The sequence below is a fragment of the Calypte anna genome, chromosome 19, assembly GCF_003957555.1.
Source record: "Calypte anna isolate BGI_N300 chromosome 19, bCalAnn1_v1.p, whole genome shotgun sequence".
NCBI classification, from domain to species: Eukaryota; Metazoa; Chordata; class Aves; order Apodiformes; family Trochilidae; genus Calypte; species Calypte anna.
In genome coordinates, this window is record NC_044264.1 from 7,495,156 (window position 1) to 7,513,291 (window position 18,136).

At 36.9% G+C, this 18,136-nt stretch overlaps 1 protein-coding gene across 4 annotated transcripts in view; it reads right to left on the bottom strand.

Moving 5' to 3' along the window:
* Positions 1-18,136, bottom strand: part of NCOR1 (nuclear receptor corepressor 1) — a 64,444-nt gene that overhangs the window by 34,465 nt on the left and 11,843 nt on the right. For all 4 annotated transcript variants that reach the window (XM_030462508.1, XM_030462509.1, XM_030462506.1 and 1 more), the window contains exons 2-14: positions 17,143-17,320; positions 14,713-14,855; positions 12,359-12,554; positions 10,441-10,623; positions 8,422-8,535; positions 6,128-6,184; positions 5,567-5,619; positions 4,635-4,701; positions 3,482-3,654; positions 2,403-2,493; positions 1,699-1,877; positions 1,182-1,236; positions 568-669 (exon numbers count right to left, since the gene is read on the bottom strand). In XM_030462508.1, the coding sequence (XP_030318368.1) occupies positions 568-669; positions 1,182-1,236; positions 1,699-1,877; positions 2,403-2,493; positions 3,482-3,654; positions 4,635-4,701; positions 5,567-5,619; positions 6,128-6,184; positions 8,422-8,535; positions 10,441-10,623; positions 12,359-12,554; positions 14,713-14,855; positions 17,143-17,250 (1,521 nt within the window). In that variant the 5' untranslated portion in view covers positions 17,251-17,320. The remainder of the gene's footprint in view (positions 1-567; positions 670-1,181; positions 1,237-1,698; positions 1,878-2,402; positions 2,494-3,481; positions 3,655-4,634; positions 4,702-5,566; positions 5,620-6,127; positions 6,185-8,421; positions 8,536-10,440; positions 10,624-12,358; positions 12,555-14,712; positions 14,856-17,142; positions 17,321-18,136) is intronic.

Below are 18,136 nucleotides of genomic sequence, written 5' to 3' on the forward strand. Positions count from 1 at the left end.
ACAGGACTTGTGTTTGCCAGCCAGCAAGGAAGTTTCAGGTTGCTACTTGGAGATATGAAAAATATAAGCTTCAAACAAAGCTGGGGTGTGAGAGGGAGAAGGGGGATGAATTACATTCTGTAACCATAAGATAAAAGTGTTGGCAAGCAAGGGAGTTCAACACACTCAAGCCTTTTCTTACTAGCTGCTAGAGAGGTTCCTAATTAATCAAGTAAGAAAATGACTAAAAACAAGGAAGATTTTTTTTTTTTTTGGTACCTGAGATAATTTGAAATCAAACAACCCACAACTCTTCAGGTTTTAAAGTCTATGGATTTCTGAAACCCTGAATTTGAGATTACCCTCCCCTCCTGCCTCTACAAGCTTCAGTTTCAAAGGACAGGGTAGTTACTCAGCACAGGATTGCTTAAGCTGAAAAAAGGGCAAAAATGCAATAAGGGAAAAATACTTTTTCCCTCTTTTCCCCCTCTCCCATACTTATATTCTTGCTATAATGAACAGTAAGACATTTAAACCTAAGAAACAATAAACTAAACAACATTCAATTGATTAAGAGGTTTAAAATACCTGGTTTCTTCCTCTGCGTTTGCCATAATTCCTTCGCACAAGGGCTTTATAATTTTCATTTTTCTTGGTCAAATAATAATATAATACACAATCAGGAACATTCTAAAGGGAAAAAGCAAAAAAATTTAGTTTTTATTCCCGTGAAAGTATATTTTAACATTTAATTTTTCTTAATACTTAAACTATTCAGCTCCTAAACTAAAATAAAACTCCATTAGATTTGTTTGTGCAGCAGGAAAGTGAATTCACCCAGATATAACAATATAACTATGCATAACACTGTGTTAAACACAAGCCTCATGTATTTATAACACACCTCACCTACTTCAGGCTGCATGACTTCATCATTAGTTTTGCAATTTGCAAGTTTGAAAGCTTCTATGTATTGTAATTAAATGAAGTACCATTGCTGTTAACATTGTAATTTCACTAACTTTTGTTAGATGCTTCCATGCATTGATTGTGTTACTGATGAAGTATAAAATCCTGTCAAAGCATTAACTTCCTCTGGACTTTTTTTTCAGGCTGGGAAAATGATGCTGGGATAAATGAGTTACATTTGGAAAGTTAAGTGTCCCACCCTAGGCTCTACTTCTATTAAAAAGAAGTCTTACCTTTCGTTCCAGGTAGGAAGCAATGAGACCAAAGTTCTTGGGATGTTGGACAAACCTTTTATAAATCAGAAATTATTTAAGTTTAACAACACAATTCATAATCAATAAGCAAAGCATTCTTCCAAAATATCTGTTCCATCAGCAAGCCTTTGATTTACACAACTGAAATTTGTCTAAAAAGCCCAGTTTCCAAATTCTGCAAATTTTGAACTAAGTGCTTAAAATTAACTATTGGCTGATACAAGGAGATCAAATACCACTTACATCTTATCAGAGACCTGAAGTACCTTTGAGAAAATTTCTTATCTAAGGACTAAATGCATTTGAGCCTACCCAGCTGGAAAATAAAGAGAAGTCTAAAACTTCTGCAATGTTTCAGTCATCCAGCTAAGAACATTATCAAAGATTACTGCACCAAAGCTTCAGCATTCCTGGCTTAACCAATGTTTACTGTGGGCTTAGGTATTTAACTATCATTTGCAATGTAAGAGAAACAAAACACATGAAAGCTCATTACTTTTCCTTAAAAATCTCTTTCTCATGGTCGGTCCAGACATTCATGAACTGTCTGTCTTTATAAACTTTCATGGGATCCTCCATCAGACCGTTCATGTTAATAAACTTCACTCGTCTTTGTTCTGCATCAAACATCATGGGAGGAATGACAGAGAGCTGCCGCATTTGTTTCTCATTATTCTACAGGCAAAGAATAAAAGAGAAAAGTAAAGAATACAAAGTTGCTACTAATGTTTACAGTTCTTGAATTACACAACTCTTTAAAGCTCCACCACAGTATCCATTCACCCTTAGTTTGAAACTTCTTTTCCTCCTACCCTTAACTCTTCTGGAAGTTGTCATTACCCCAATTAACATTTACACAATCAGCTGAAGCATATCACAAATGAAGAAAACTAAAAACTGTGCAGGGTTTTAGAAAGGAAGGGTTTTCACATGTTTGTTACAGTTGTAAAATAAGCCTAGGTTGTAGCAAGCTTGCAATGAACACAGACACATGGGAAAAATTGAGGACAGATATAATTAGAAAGCATAACTCTTAAAACAAAAGTATTTGTAACATCTGTTTCAAGTCAAACTTCAAACCAGCCCCAAAAGGTTTCTCATATCAACCCACCAAACCCTCTGACAGAGACCTCGCACTGCTTGTGAGCAGATTGAGTCATTTGCTGTGTTTCTATAGCAAAGTGCTGACAACAGCCTCACCTCCTGCTCAGAAAGTCCATCAATGATTTCAGAAATCTCATGTTCACTTCTAGCAATAGTTGCTGAAAGTCCAGCCCCTCTTTGACCAACTCTAGAATGAGGGGAAAACAGAAGTAGTAAGGATAAAGTACTCAACAGTTGTATTTTCAGACTTTGTACATGACAATGACAACTTTCACTGGTAATGAAGGAGACAAAACATCCTCATTTGCACAAAGATTTTACTGAACTAATCAATTTGCATAAAAGCTGTCAAAAAAACCCCTAGTATTTACAAGGTGTAAGAAATTTAGTAAACACAGCTGTAGACAAAGGTGCCATGACATTAGAGAACACAAAGAGTAGTTTGCCATTACAAAGATATATTTGTAAAGTAAAATTTCCTTAGAGAGAGGAGTTCTGTTTCCACTCTAACAATTTATTCTTTTCCTCTTTATTCCACAAAGCCAGATCTTGCAGGTTACATGATATATTGGAAACTATCTGCTTTTCCTATGTTTTATGAAGCAAGGGGATTAAGACAGATGGTTAGAAGAGATAATGAGATGAAATCTTTATGGGGCTTGAACTCTCCAAGGTGTATTAAAATTATTTTAAACATCAGATAAACATTTGAACAGTACTGAATCAAACTTGACCTAATTCTAATACAAAGCACTACCAACTGTACTGTAGATAAAGTGAACTCTCAGATGAATTGCACTTCATTCCTTTTTAGACTCTTTGTACAGTTTCCATTTAACAGATGTCTGATGGATTAAATAATAGGGACCTAATTGTTGTAGTTTGCATACTTCAAAAAGCAAAAATGTCTGGAATAAAATTACATGGCAAGTACAATAAAAGATCACTCAAACTGTTAATTAAAGAAGTCACAATATTTTTGAGCTCACAGCCATGAAACAGTGAAGAAATGAACACTTTACTTTATGCTGTATGACATAATATTCTTTTCTTAAGGAATAAAGTGATGAACATAACACTTCACCATTAAGTTGAACCAATTTTATTATAAACTTATTCTAAAACTTAAATCCTAAGAGATATTTTAGATGAGTATTCCAAATCCCTGGAAATACCTTTGGAATCGTTCTTGCTGTTCTCTTTGCTTCCGGATTTCTGGAAATTGTTTCTCATAATACTCTCTTGTTTTGCTCTCCTTAGCTTTCCTGCGTGGATTATTTTCTATCCTGTCAACTTTTTTCTCCCAGGCCTCCATCAGCTGATCATAACGTTGACAGATTTTCTGTTCCTGTTAAATTACAAAAGAAAACCTTGAACTAAACACAGATCCACTGACTGATCAGCACACGTACCATGGGGGGGCCCCATTTCTTTCCTCCTGTAGTGGCTTTCTACTTTGAAGATGACATACACCCAATTTTCAGCAGAGAGAAGATGAAGAAGTGGATATAAAATTGCAGATTTCTGATATTACACACTATTTCATTGCTTGACACATCTCAATGGTATTTGGTATTCTTATTACTGACTTCCAGAAATCTCACACCTTCTCATACCAGACATTTAATTAACAGAATTGGTTTAAATTTCTATTTTTATTTATTTTCTTCTAAAATTTTAATTAACAGAATGAGGCTAGAATAACTGCAATATGTCCCCAAGCTCAGCAATATGCAGGGAATTGCTCCTACATAAAGAAAAGAACAGGACCATAAGAAGAAAAATACTTCATTAAATTTTCATGGTGGAATCTTCCAATTTGCTGCATAATCTGCTGTTCCTAATCATAAAAAATTATCTTTCAGACACCACCCAAAACACCCTTTTGACTTTGTGCACCACTTGCTACAACAACATGCAAGAAAAAGCATTGAGTCATGAAATACTGGTATCCAACATACAGACATTTGAGTAAAAATGCTGCCTGACTTAAAAAATTAATGATCTGCCCCATTTTCTGTCAGATCCTGCAACTATTATACAAGTAAAGAAGTTCAGAGAGAGGTCAGTCAAAGATTTTCACTGATTCTTCCACTCAGACTCTTAAGAAAAGGAAAGAAAAAAAAAGCTTTTTCCTTATTGTACTTTAGATGGATTTCAGTCAAATAATAAAGAAACCATGGTGATAAACCTGCAGTTTATTTTCTGTTAAATCCACAGAATTTTAGTTTAAGATCTTATTTTTCTAACCAATGGGATTCACATCCCACATTCAGGAACACAAGTCAAGGATCCAAAGATAAACCCAAGAAAAGATGGTAGCAGTACCCGTTGTTTTCTGGCATGATTTCTTCTTTTAAAGAACAGTATTAGCTTCTTCCTCATCACCTGGTTTCTGGAAAACAGAATTGGAAAGAAAAAATTTAATTACAGCAGAATCAAGCACTTCAAAAGCTACTCTACAAAGCCCATATGGATTCTAAATGTCAAATCATTATTATGAAAAACATTTTCAAGGGTAGAAAACAGAGGGAAAATTTCTGATGAAAAAAATCACCTAATTGATACTTTCTGTAGAGAAGTGCATTCACCATCATCTTTGCAGAACTAGGACATTCAAAGTAATCAGATGCAACTTAATGGACATGTGAATTTGGTACAAATAATTTTAAACACAGTTAAAAAATAATCTTTTTTTGCATTTATAAACAATACTTGCTTTGGATAATTAAAAAAAAAAACCCAACTCCTACAAATTTGAGAAAAAGTTCTATATTTAAAAAAGGGGGAAAAAATAATTTTCTCAAACCCCACATTTCTTCTAGAAGACAACCAGGATTTGGCTTGCCAAATAACCCAAATAACAACAGTAGCATGCAAAAAAACCCCCTACTCCTACCATTTACTGACAGCAGCAACTTCAAAACATTTCTTTGAACAGTATATTCATGAAAAGTTGACTGGGCTTATCTAGGTCAAACCTGGTATTTTAGGCTTTGAAAAACACAACGTGAAGTTTTATGATTTATTTTAATCTTTAAGTTATGATGCAAAGTTACTGTTTCCCTTTGCCTTCAGTACTTACAACTCAGTTCTTGGAGCCCTGTTCTACAACAAAGAAATTGGAAAATGACACAGGCTGGAGGATTTTAAATAAGGTTTAAGTACATAAATCCTTTTCAGAAAACACAGTAACCAAAAATATGAGTGAATGGTTGAGTTTATACTCAGGCAGGATGAGATGAGATTAAAGCACTTACGTTTTGATGTTTTCATGGTAGACCTTTGTGTCTGATGGTTGGTTGTAAAGTGGCTACAGATTTGGATTAGAAAGTTATGCTTAGTATTTGTCAATGCAGGCAGTTCTAAAAGTATATGCAACAAGTTCTAAAAGTATATGCAACATACTTAACAGTGTTTTAATATCGTGCTAACTTTGCACTCAATCTCAGCAATCTGAAGGGAGCAGAAAGCCAACACATGGCATAGATTTCATGACTTAAATTTAGATTACTATAGCTGCCTATGAATATAAAGGTATTGCAATACTTTTCTATACCAAGCTGTTGTCTCAAAGAGATTCAAGCCTGTTTTCAAAAATGACACTTTTGTGGCCAATCAGTTCATTCAAGCCCCAATTCACCACTGTATTTAAAACACACACTTCTTTTATACAGAAACACAGAACTACATCTGTTTACCACAACAGAATGACAGACTGGAGAGCAACACTGGCAACACAGAAAATAGAACAAAAGACAAAAAAACCCAAAACAAAGCAAAAACAAACCACCAAAAAGCCTGTCAAATGCACAACTTACCAGTTCAACTTTTGGACCGAGACCTTCAAAAATTTTGTGAGCTTCTTCTGCTTTTTTCTGCAAATAAGATTTTTTTATATAGTTTAAGTAAATCACCTGAAATTAATGTCAAAAGTGTACTTCAACTCTATGCTGGCTGCTCAAGCCCTGTGCAACCACACTATATCCTTCTGAACCTCCTTCTGCAATGTTGCCTCAGCAAATCAAGAAACCTGTACCTGAATTGTGCAGTTATTCCTCTCATTTCCATGTTTGTGACCATGAAGTAGGCAGCACCAAGTAAGACAGTTGGATTTCATGAGTTTCAAGCCTGAATCATCTTCCCAAGCCCTCTGTCAGCAGACAAGGCTATGTGAAATGACCCAACACACCATTTCAAATTGCTTCAAAAAATATAGGACAGACTAACCCATAAGGCAGTTATTATTAGAAAATGTTATTCCAAGTTCTAACTTCTTTCCACATGACTTCAATTTTGAGAAATTCTTTAGAACTGCACAAAATTATTATATATCAGGGTAATATTACAATACTAGCCTGGTAGAATGTTTTTTCTGGTCTCAAAACCTTTAAAACTGAACTGTAGCCTTTTTACTTCAACCAAATTTTAGCCAGCAGCAGTTGAATATTAAAAGTAATTATTATCCTAAACTGCAAGGGTTGAAGACTAATTCTGCCAAGCAGATTGCCCCCTTCTACAACTGCAGAAGATACCAAACAAGTGCTATGGACTTGACTGGCTTAGTAGATCTTCAGTAATCCTTTAGCTAAGCCAGTGAGTATTGACACGTGCTGTTTGTACCCAGCCCCATCAATACTGCCAGTCTGTAGAACATGCAGTTCCTGAGATGAGAACTCAAATCAAGCACTAAATGGATTAAAAAAATGCACCAAGCTTGGCAATTCCCCTTGCAGATAAATAGATGCTATATGAAGAGCTACACAGTCAGGAGCAGCCAATAGATGACTATACACTGATGCATGTTACTCCATCTCAGGCAACATAAAAATAGTTTTCCCCACCTATTGGCACATCCACAACACAGAGGAAGCATCAGCAGCTTCAAAACTCTAATGTAAAAGCCAATTTTAACCTTAGGTAGCAGAGAAAGAGTTGCACAGCAGACCACTGAGATGTCTTCTAATTCACATAGCTCTGACTACTACTCAAGATGCTCCCTGAGCTTGCAGAAGCCTTGTAAGGTGATGGAATCATTTTAATACTTTTAAATTACATCATAGTGTGAAAGAGATGTACAAGAGTAGAACTGGCTTGTAGCCAGAAGTAAGCATACTGGATGCATCAGTTTTTATAACATAGTAATTTCCCTAATATCCTGTATTAGAGTAAATAAATCAAATTTCACAGACAGCTGGGGCAGGGGGAGAACAGGCTGCAAGCACAACTCAGGACACAGCTCTAACACATAAAATGCAGTATTGTGTTGCAGTTTTTTTACCATCTCAAGTTTCAAAAATAGTCTATTGTAAGAGAAGTTAGCTGTCCTGTGAACTCCAGAATAAAATTGGGAAATTGAACAAACATATACTGCTCTCACAAAAGATCATAATACTTGCAAAACCAGAAGATACCTAACCCCTTAATCTCATGCTACCAGGGGAAGAAAAGGCAGTTTGCTACTGATATTACTGAGCTCCTGTACTTTTATCCACTTATGCAACACAAGCTCACCATTTACCTATATATTACTCCTTAATATCTGTTCATTTATCTGACTCTTAAGTGCCAGAAGTCAGAATTTAAAAAGAAGGCATAGAGTCTTACAACATATGCAGTTTTTCCCCTTCAGCTAATTTAAGTATTGGGTCTTCAGCCAAGCTTGTCAGTATTTATGTGAGAAAGGAAGAATTAGAAATAAATTTCTGAAGTGTTTTTTTATCTCTCTCTCTCTATATATATATATAGATATACACATAAACATATGTATCTTTCTATATATACATGTGTGTGTGTGTGTAGGCAGATACAGATATAGAGATATATCTCAACACAGAGGTTTATGGATGAAACCAACAATGTGTTTCCCTAGGCTGTTTATAAGATGGAAAGAGGATTCTATGATCCCAAATAAAAATGTCATCCAAGTGCCTTTCACATAAATAATATATATATTATTTATATATATATATTATATCTATAATATAAAAGAGGGGCAGGCAAATCAAGAAAACAGGAAAAGCACAAACTGCCCCCCAGAAGTGATTAAAGACACAACGAATTTGAGCAGATGGGGTCACAGACAGCTACACTCAGGCAACTGACCAACACTTACCCGATTCTCATCATAAATAATTTGGACAATACTGCGGTGTTTCTGTTCCACAGGAGGAGGGGACACAGGCCTCTCAGGCTCGGGAGGCTTTGCAGCTTCTTCTTCAAGTTGTTGCTAAGAGACGAAAGAAAGAAAATCAGCCATCCGCAGCGTGTTACCCTTACCAGTAATTAGTCACCAGAGATAAAATATGCATCTGATCAACAGCACTGCCTGTTATTGCTGTTCTTAACTGACAAGGAATGAATGAAATGGTTTTACTGCCAACAGGGATGATAACAGGACTATTTCTGTACTACGGGTAAACTAAATTAACTGTTGAGAAGACTCACCTGCACCAAATCAGACTCGGTTCAGCGTGACATTTAAAGCCATGGCCCATTGTCATTTATCACTATTTAACTTTAAACAAAAACATTAACTTTGGAGAGCAGTAACACCAAACCTGTCTTCTCACAGAGGAAGGAATCTGCAGAGTTTCTACACTGTAGGCATTCAAGTGTCATTATTACTACTGTCTTACTTTTAAAAAAGATAAAAAATTCCTTCTAACACTCCACGGAGAACATAATTCTAAACATAGTTCATACCAGAAATAAACCACTCCACATATATTGAAGTTCCAAGATTCTTACAATACCAAACAAGCAAAAAAACCCCAACTTGTCATATTTTCCTAGCTACTACACTGCTGTGATTTACCTTCACATCAAATACATTTGATTCAGTGACATCTTCATTTTTTAATTGTAAATATCCCTCATCCAGGCCTGCCACAAAGATACAACACAGAAATTCTGACTCTTGGGATCCATCCTGTCTCATTGCACTGCCTAGAATGTGCTATATTGCTGCATATGAATCCTAAATCTAAATTTTTGCAGAATGCCACAACAGGCTCAACTATTGCAGAAAGCAGCAACCTGGTGATCCACTGAATATAATATAAATAATAATATAAATGTGCACAAATGAACTTTCATAGATGATACATACAGTACTTGCTGATTTTGTGGAAAAGTGAACAAACAAACAAAAAGATAAGCATCATTAACACACAGCCAGGTATTTTGTGACATCCTTCTTTTTGTTTTGTGCTGAAGATCACTTTACAGGTCATTAAAATCCAGATGCAGTTAAATGTTTCCAGACCATAAAATCACACAGCTCCAGAAAGCTGTCAATTTGTTATCCTGGACCTGAAAGTTAACAAACCTTATAGCATAACTCATTTCCTACAGAGTTCCCATTAAAAAAAACCAAAAAACCTTAAAGCTGGCACTACTTCTAGCTGGATCTTTGAAAGCTGTAAAAGGAAAATGAGACAAGGACTTCATTTTTGCCAATGAGTAATTGATGCCTAGATGGAAGGGTGGGTTTAGTTGGCCACAACAGCTACTGGGAAGACAACAACGACTGCCAGCAAACATTCCCTTGGCTTCCACTGGACGAAGTGCCATTTTCTGTCGTAAAGTACAGCCAGGACTGTACTAAAAAAAGTGGTATTTCCTCCTTCATCTCTTTGCTCTCTCTGTTTACTAACACCCCTCCTACTACGCTTTCCCCCAGGGCTGACCTTAGCTCCAGATGTTAGGATCTCTTGCCCTTGTGAAAGCAGATGATCCAGGGACTTTTGTACAAGCTCCGGTTTTGGAGATGCATGCAAGGGATTCTCCCCTTGCACAGACTGTGAAAGAAGAAAGATGATAGCCTCCCCTCACCCAGCAGTTGGTTTTAAAGCTGAAATTACAGTCACAGTGCCCTTGTTTCACTAGTCATCTAACCAAAGTTTAAAACAAAGTCATATACTGTTGGTTCCTGTGTAGCCTTCTCCTGTTTTCAGAATCATTTAAAACTACACGTTACCAAATTTATTTCAGCATTCTAGCATACACAACCATCCCTTCTTAACTTGTTCACTTGGTTCACATAACCAAAAAATTCACCACCACCACCAAGTGAAGGTTTTCCACACCTTTTTCAGTGGTAGATAACAACTGTAAAGTCTGCCATGCTTACTTGCTTTTTCTTCAGTTTAAGGATTTGCTGTTCAACTTTGGCAATTTCACGATCTACGCGGTCCATGCTCTGGATCAATTCTTCCTTTGACAGCTTTGAAGGTGAAGCATTTTGGTCCTCCCCACAAGGCTGACCAGAAATTGGAGAAGATGGTCCCTCATGCTTTCCTCCAAAAGCTGGGTCCTTTCATGGGGACAGGAGGTGGAGGGGTGGATATTGAGAGAAATCAGTCATACTGATAATGTGCCAGTGAGTGTTCAATAACTATGGCATGCATGAATTAAAAATAATTTCCAGTTATCTATATCTCTGCTTGAGAGCTACCCTAGTTAAAGTTTAATATTTTGGGGTTTTAATGCTTGAAATATTTTAGAATTAACTGACAGCCCACTTATGTTACTGTAATTCCAAGGTTCACCTTTAAAAAATAAGAGCATGCTTCAATATTTACCTTGAAACCAAAATAAGACCAAACCATCTCCCTTTTAAAAATAAATCTTCATAAAACAAACAGTATCTTGTATGGTTAAAGGCAGGGTTACTTCAGAGCCAATTCTCAATATTCTGCACATATATCAGTGAAGATATTCTTGGAGATAACTGAGACCAGCCTGATAAAGCACATCTGGAGTTAGTTCTGGTTATCAAGTTATCTGGTTATGAAAGTTCTCTTGAACTTAACATGACAGAAATGATGACTTAAGAGAGGACAGGTCACTGTTAATTTGGCTTTGATTTTTTTTTTGGTCTTTTTTTCTTGTCTTTTTCCAAACAACATATTTCAACATGCTTTATGTTCTAGCATCAGCACTGCTACTCCTTATCTTTGTGTCCTCAGCCATCTTGCACCATGAGCACCAAGCTGGCAAATGCCAGCTCAGTTACACATCCCTCACTCAAACCAATCTGACTGAAAGATGATGTGTCTGGAATGCCACCTCTCTAGATAATCCTAGGCTGTATTTCTACACCAAGACAGTAGCTTTCTGTATGTAGAGCCTGGATAAAAATTCAGTTACATGAACGTTGCATGCCTTAGCTAGGTTTCTCCAACCCCCCTTTATCTTATCTTTGCTCTGCAACACAGCAAGTTACTGAGAAATCACACACTATCATAGTTCTACTTTACTTCACAGTTTATTCACATGATAAAAGGGATGCTGGAGAGAAGGCAAGACAAGAAATCAACTTGTAAAAAAATAAACCCCATGTCTATTAGCCTTTGAATCCACACGGTGACATTTTTCTGTAAATGATCTGAGTTTAGAAGTTTGAGTGTTCATCTTCACAAGTCAAGCACCACTCACACTTTTTAGTGAGTCTGTGTGCAAGCATGAGAGAAGATATCAAATATTCATTTAAGAGACACTTCTCTGCCCTATAAAAACCACTCTGATCAATATTCAGTATCTGCAATAGAAATATCCACACCAAACTAGATTGTCCTAGATTTACCCAAAATGAGACACTGACAAGTATAATTAATCTTATGTGAATAAGAAGATTAATTTCAAAAGCTTAAAAGGGAGAGGAGGTGGTGGGGAGTACTTTGACCATTCAGTTCAAATATTCATTCAAGAATAAAATGGACTTGCATTTGTCAGCAGCTTTCAATTGGAAAGCAAGAACACCTCATGCACTGTACTATAATAATTTTGCAACCAAGATTAATGACTTAAGAATGTAGAGGCAACTCAGAACTCTTGTCTCTTTACTGTCTTTGAGGCAGACATCTTCATGTTCTTACTTCAAAATCATAACACTGACTTGTGACCCCACTTGTGACACTGTGTAAAATCCAATTTCTGGGATTAAAGAATGAGCCTAAAACATAAAATTTCCTAACAGAAAAGAATTTATTTGCTCACTGCAACAGAGGAAGTCACAACTCCAGCATGGTAACAGAAAATCACTTTACCTTCTTAATATCTGCAGATCTCAACCCTTCCTGCAGGGGATGTACTAAAGGCAAGACAGCAGCTGCACTGACACGCTGAAAATGGGAATCAGAGACTTGTTCAAGACGTGGTCGCTTCGACTCCAGTGAATCATGTTCTGTCTGAGATGGCCCTGGATGAAATTGCTGTTCATATCCAGTTCTCCTTTCCTGAGGCCTAGGACAGAGAAGAGAGAAACTATTAAAATATACATTCTCAACTATACATCATACAACTATTAAAATATACATTCCACAGGAGAAAACTACTTGGGGTATTGCTCAACCTTTTTCATATATACAGGTGAAGCATATATATTTTATATTGTAAATATTATAACATGTTATTTTATATTATAAAACTATTATTGTTACATATACTACATATCACATATTAACTATTACATGCAATATAATTTATATCATTTTATATAAATATACTGACCTTTACAGAAATTCGTGCAAAATATATTTTTAGAAATGATAAATTTTAATATAGATTATATATTCTAAAGTTATTTTCTAATACAATGTTATAAATACTATGTATTACATTATAAATAGATTTTTTATATATATAAAAGCAGTATATACCACTGAACACAGATGGCATCAACAGTGCCATTACTTCATTTCTGCAGTCAAATAATTTTTAAACACACACAGAATGCTTGAATGAGCCAGGAGTCTATTTTGAACTTGATCTCTACTAAAATGCTACTATGTGACAGAAACAGTCAGTGATTCAACCATGAGTCACTTAAAAGCTCCTCAGCAAAATGCAGAACAGTGCCACTCTCTCCTTTCCAACCCAATGCAGGGGATGGATGGCCATAAAACAACTTCATATGCTTCAGCATCTTCCTGTGAAGTGCCACTGAAGAGATGACAGCAGTTTCCTTTTTTTACCACTTTGTGAAGAAGCCTTTACAAATTTACTATGGGATTTAATTCTGCTATAAACTGAGGTTTTGAGAACTCCAAAAAGCACTATCATTCTCAGCACTAAAACAGAGCCTCACTGACATTCTGGTGACACGAGATGAAGGCAAGATGCAAGATGCAGATTTCACTATCTTCAGGTTATTTCTGGGGATATTCTAATGAGATTTTAAGCTAGACAAGTATTTACATAACATTCATCCCTGGTATTTGTTCAGCACCAGATATCTCCCTTACAGCCAAAATAAACTGCTAGCAGTAATCCAGCATATAAAGTTGCCCCTAGCAGATAAACATCCTCAGAGTCAAAGGAAAAAAAGGTTATAGCAAGCAATAAGACTTCCTAATGAGTGTACATCAGCACACAGACACACTGAGGAACTGAGGGGCTTAAATCAGACAGAAATCTCCTCTCTAAACAGAGGCAAACTTGTGCTAACTGCAATCCAGCACATCTTATTCTGATCTGCAGTGTGTTTTTCATTTCTAAATTTGGTCTTCAAAGTACATCAAATATTCTTCAGCAATACAGTCAAATGACTTCTTAATGCTATCCAAAAACTTCCTTGAACCTCTCAACCTCACGGCACTATCAAGGTACATTTGAACATTGAGCAACATCCACCATGAAGTAAACTGCTTCACTGCGAAGGAAGATATTGCCAGTCAAACTAAATGACAACACAGTTGACTGTAGTTGTCCACTATACTTGTCCTCAGTTAACCTTCTGGACCCAGATCAGTTCCCTCTATTTACAAGGAGACAGCAACACTATACGAGACTGACAAAAAGGGTATTTAGAACAAATGACATGAAGCTGAAGCTGTCAAGTGCCTTGCCAAAAGTAGCATACACCCCGACGTAGTCCTCTGTGCCTAGAAGTCCATTTGTGCCACACTTCAGTGTTTTATGATTCTTACAACTCAAATACCCAATTAGTCCTCTTGTTTCTTACTTGCCCAGCCACACAGATTCCATCTGTTTAATAAGCAAGCCTCATCCAGGAAATCTGGCAGGTCATATTCACACTGTGACAATTCTTGCACTTGTTGCTTCAACTTGGCAAAATTAAATTATAGAAAGTTACAAACTTTACACATTTTAAGCGCAACCAACACTGAAAATCTGCAACATGCACTTGAGTTCAGGAGTTTGCTGCCAGGGTTGTTAAGAGGTGTGGGCAGGGAGAAGCAGACTGTCACTTCCTGCCTGGGCAACACACACACATTGGTTAAGCCAAAGGCACTGAGGAATTACACAACAGCTACAACACTCCCAGGGCAGGAGACTACAGAGCACCCATCAGTAAAGCCAAATATTGAGGCAAAAAATGTCAAAATCTGTTCAAGATTCCTGTTCACGTGCTCCAAAACCCCAAACCCAGCAGCCTCACCTGTCAGAGCCCGGGTGAAATTCAGAGAGCAGGGAAGGTCTGCGCCGAAGCTGCTGCTGCTGCTGCTGCTGCTGCTGCTGCAAGAGCTGAGTTGCCTGACTGACCTCCAGGTGAGAGGAACGATAGTCGGGAACTGCAAACTCCTAAATGAAACACACTGCTGATGTCAACCAGAACAAAGGTGCAGGGGACAGGATCAAAAGTGCTCAGTGCCACAGGAGGATCCTTTCCAAAATGAGAGGAGAGAAGCAAAGCCTTACTCCAGCTCAGAAACTGAGGTTTGCAGATGGCAGATCTAAGTTTAAACAAATTTTAAAGAGGTTGAATATTTTCAGTAAAAATCTCACTGAGTTTATTAACAACTTCTAACAGAACACAAGTGAGTCAGCAGCTGCAGAGTATTCTTTAAAAAAGGATGTTTTTAAAATCAATTTTGCATACCCAAGTACAAAGTGGTAAACAGAATGCATTTCAGCTTCACCTCAAGACATTTCTGTTGCAGACAACATTAATAAGAACTAAGAGACAAGACGTGTCTTCTGATATCATCTATAAACAGGTATAAACCTATTTATTTGTATTTATGGGTCTTTGACCACTTTTTTTCTATTCTTTTTTTTGCTTTTAAAAATTACATGCAGCTGACATTAACTGCAGAGAAGCTCAACCAGACACATACCAGGTCATTACTCACCGGATTTAGTTTTTACAAATTATCTAAAAATAAAGATGGAGCAAGCCCCAAAGCTCCAGTTCTTGAATTTCCTTCTGCAAACACGCAAGTAAAGCAAAACATTGAAAGTATCTGTAGCAGAAGGAGAATTTCATTAAACCAAAGGAAGCCTGAGCTGTTGTAAAGCCAGCCTACCATGCCATACAGTGCACAGGATGGCAGAATAAAGATGTGGCAGAAAGGACCAAGTAGGAGATGGTTAGAAATCCATTACCTCGAGTCTGGCTAGCAGAACACAGCTAGCTGGAAGCACTAGGATCCTGCTTCAGAAAAAAATCAGTGTAGCACAAGATTTTTACATTTCAGATTCCCATTCTCCACCTTGCACCCAGATTCTGTCAAGAACTACATCTAGTTTATTGTTAATCTTGCCCAATTCTCCTTACACAGAAGAAGGAGAGGTGACTCTGGGTGCACTTTTTACACTCTGGGCTTAACAGGGGATCAATTCCCCAGAAAAATTTAGTAGCCACAAACAGCCCCAGTGCCCAGTCCCTATGTGGGTTTGTTAGACCCAGATCATTGCATTCATATAAAATGCATACTAAGTGTAGGCAGGTGATTTGCATTCTCTTGGAAAAGTGTTGCTTTGAATATATATGGAATTGGACACACTGAGTTGGCCAAATTTAATATGATGAGTTAATGTTAATACATTAAAACAAGACTACAACTAAAGTTTATGGACATTATCCCTAGTGAATTCATTCAAACTATGAGAAACCAATGATAAAAACAGGAAGTTCATATTATTTCCCCATTATAAAGAATTATGAAACTCAAGATTTCTGACAAAAACCAAGTAAAAAGTAGATGCATCATCTTGAAGAAGCAAAATGCAGTGCTTTTAGAAAAAAAAAAAAAAAAAGAAAAGGAGGGGAAACAAAACAAAGCATACCAGCTACCCCACAACTACTGCCCTATGCAACACTAGCAGCAGTTCTCAGCAGGCAAAACAATTCTTTCACTCTTTACATCTCATTTTTCAGCATTAAAAAAGGTCCATGAAGTTAGAATAAAAAAGATTCAATGTCCTGAGGAGAGCAGATTAATTCCTAAAGAAGCGTTTTACCACTTTGAGCAGATAAATAATAGGGAATATTGCCAAGCTGCCAGGTTTTATTTACAATAGCTTCACATTTTTAGAGTATTTTTTAATACTAGTCTATGTAAAAATAAAGAGGGATAAAAAAGAAAAAAAACCCCAAAATTAAAAATGCAAACCAAAGGAAAAAAATACCAAAAACCAACAAAAACAACAAACAAGCAAAACCTTTTAAAAAGCCAAAATTGCAGTCAATGGTAGCCAGGGATTTTAATAATTTCAGCTGCAGGAAGGCATAATTCAACATGTAATTACAACCTTTCAAGGTAATACTTCAGAAGGAACCAAGGAACAGCAGTTACAGATTATACTTTGCAGAAGTTCTGCCATAGTCAGACCCTCATTCAAAGACAGACTAGAATAACAAGCAGAGCCATCACCCTTAACACAAGAACCAGCCTCCAGAGGCACAAACAAAACTGCCCTCCAGATTCCCCCTGTCAGCTTTAACTGGGTGGATTGATCTGCAGCTCCACTCTTTTCCTGTGTGAACAACTTGCATGATGCTGGTTTCAAAAAACCATCCCACTTGGCAGAGCAAACACCTGCATTATATATTCCCCCTAAATCTGTCAGCCTGCTGTCTCCTTACCTGCTGGTGCCGGGTGCTGGGGAAGGTGTACTGGACAGAGTGAGTGGGGTAACGACTCTGTTCTGTGCTGAATGCTCCTTGGTTAGGAGGGTAGCCTGAACTTGACATTATCAGAGAAGAAGTCTTCACAAAGCTGTGAGATCAAGACCAGCAAGCAATCATGTTTCTAGGAAACCGCCTAAAGGAAAAAAGATCACTGATAAGCACTGAAGTACCAGATGTACTCACAATACATTACAGCCATAGTCACCTAAGCAAAACAACCATTACCAGTAAAAGCTTTTTCCTGATGTATTTATTTAATAGGTTACTCCAGTCTGAAACATGTTAACAGGTCTTAAATGGACTCAGAATGAGACATGTCAGCATTGTCTACACAAAGATTTGAGGATTATATTGTTGGAATACACCATTTTGCCCGTTGAATTAGGAGGATTTTAAAAGAGAAGTAGGTCACTTTAAATAGACATTAAAGAGGTTATTACAGTCTATGGATGGACTCTTTTTACAGTAAATTTCTTTAGCCCAATGGGAAGTTCATTTCTGTTTCTTCTACAGAGTTTTTGGATTCTAACAACTGTTCCTTACTTTCAGATTCAGGTGGACTCAGAGCTGCATTATCCAATGCCATCTACAGTTCATTAAACCACAGTGTATTCAGTCAGGCCCAGAGTGCTATTACTGACAGCAGCTTTGCAGAAGTACTTAGTTGAAAAGGCAGTCACAAAGAAAAAAACCAAACACACCATTTCAATTTCAATATGAGAATAATTTCTCTCCTATGGGATGCCAGAAACTGAATATACTCTGAGCCTTAAAATAATCTTATTCAGTTGACATTCAAACTCTACTTTCCTCTTGTATTCTACAGCTACAGATTACCAGGGAGCACTGAAATGCATCCTGATCTGGGGAACATTTCAAGTACTGAAAAATTCTACCAGTAAAAATCCAAGCATCTGTGAAGCTGTGTAAAGCTTCAGCTGCTGAAGAC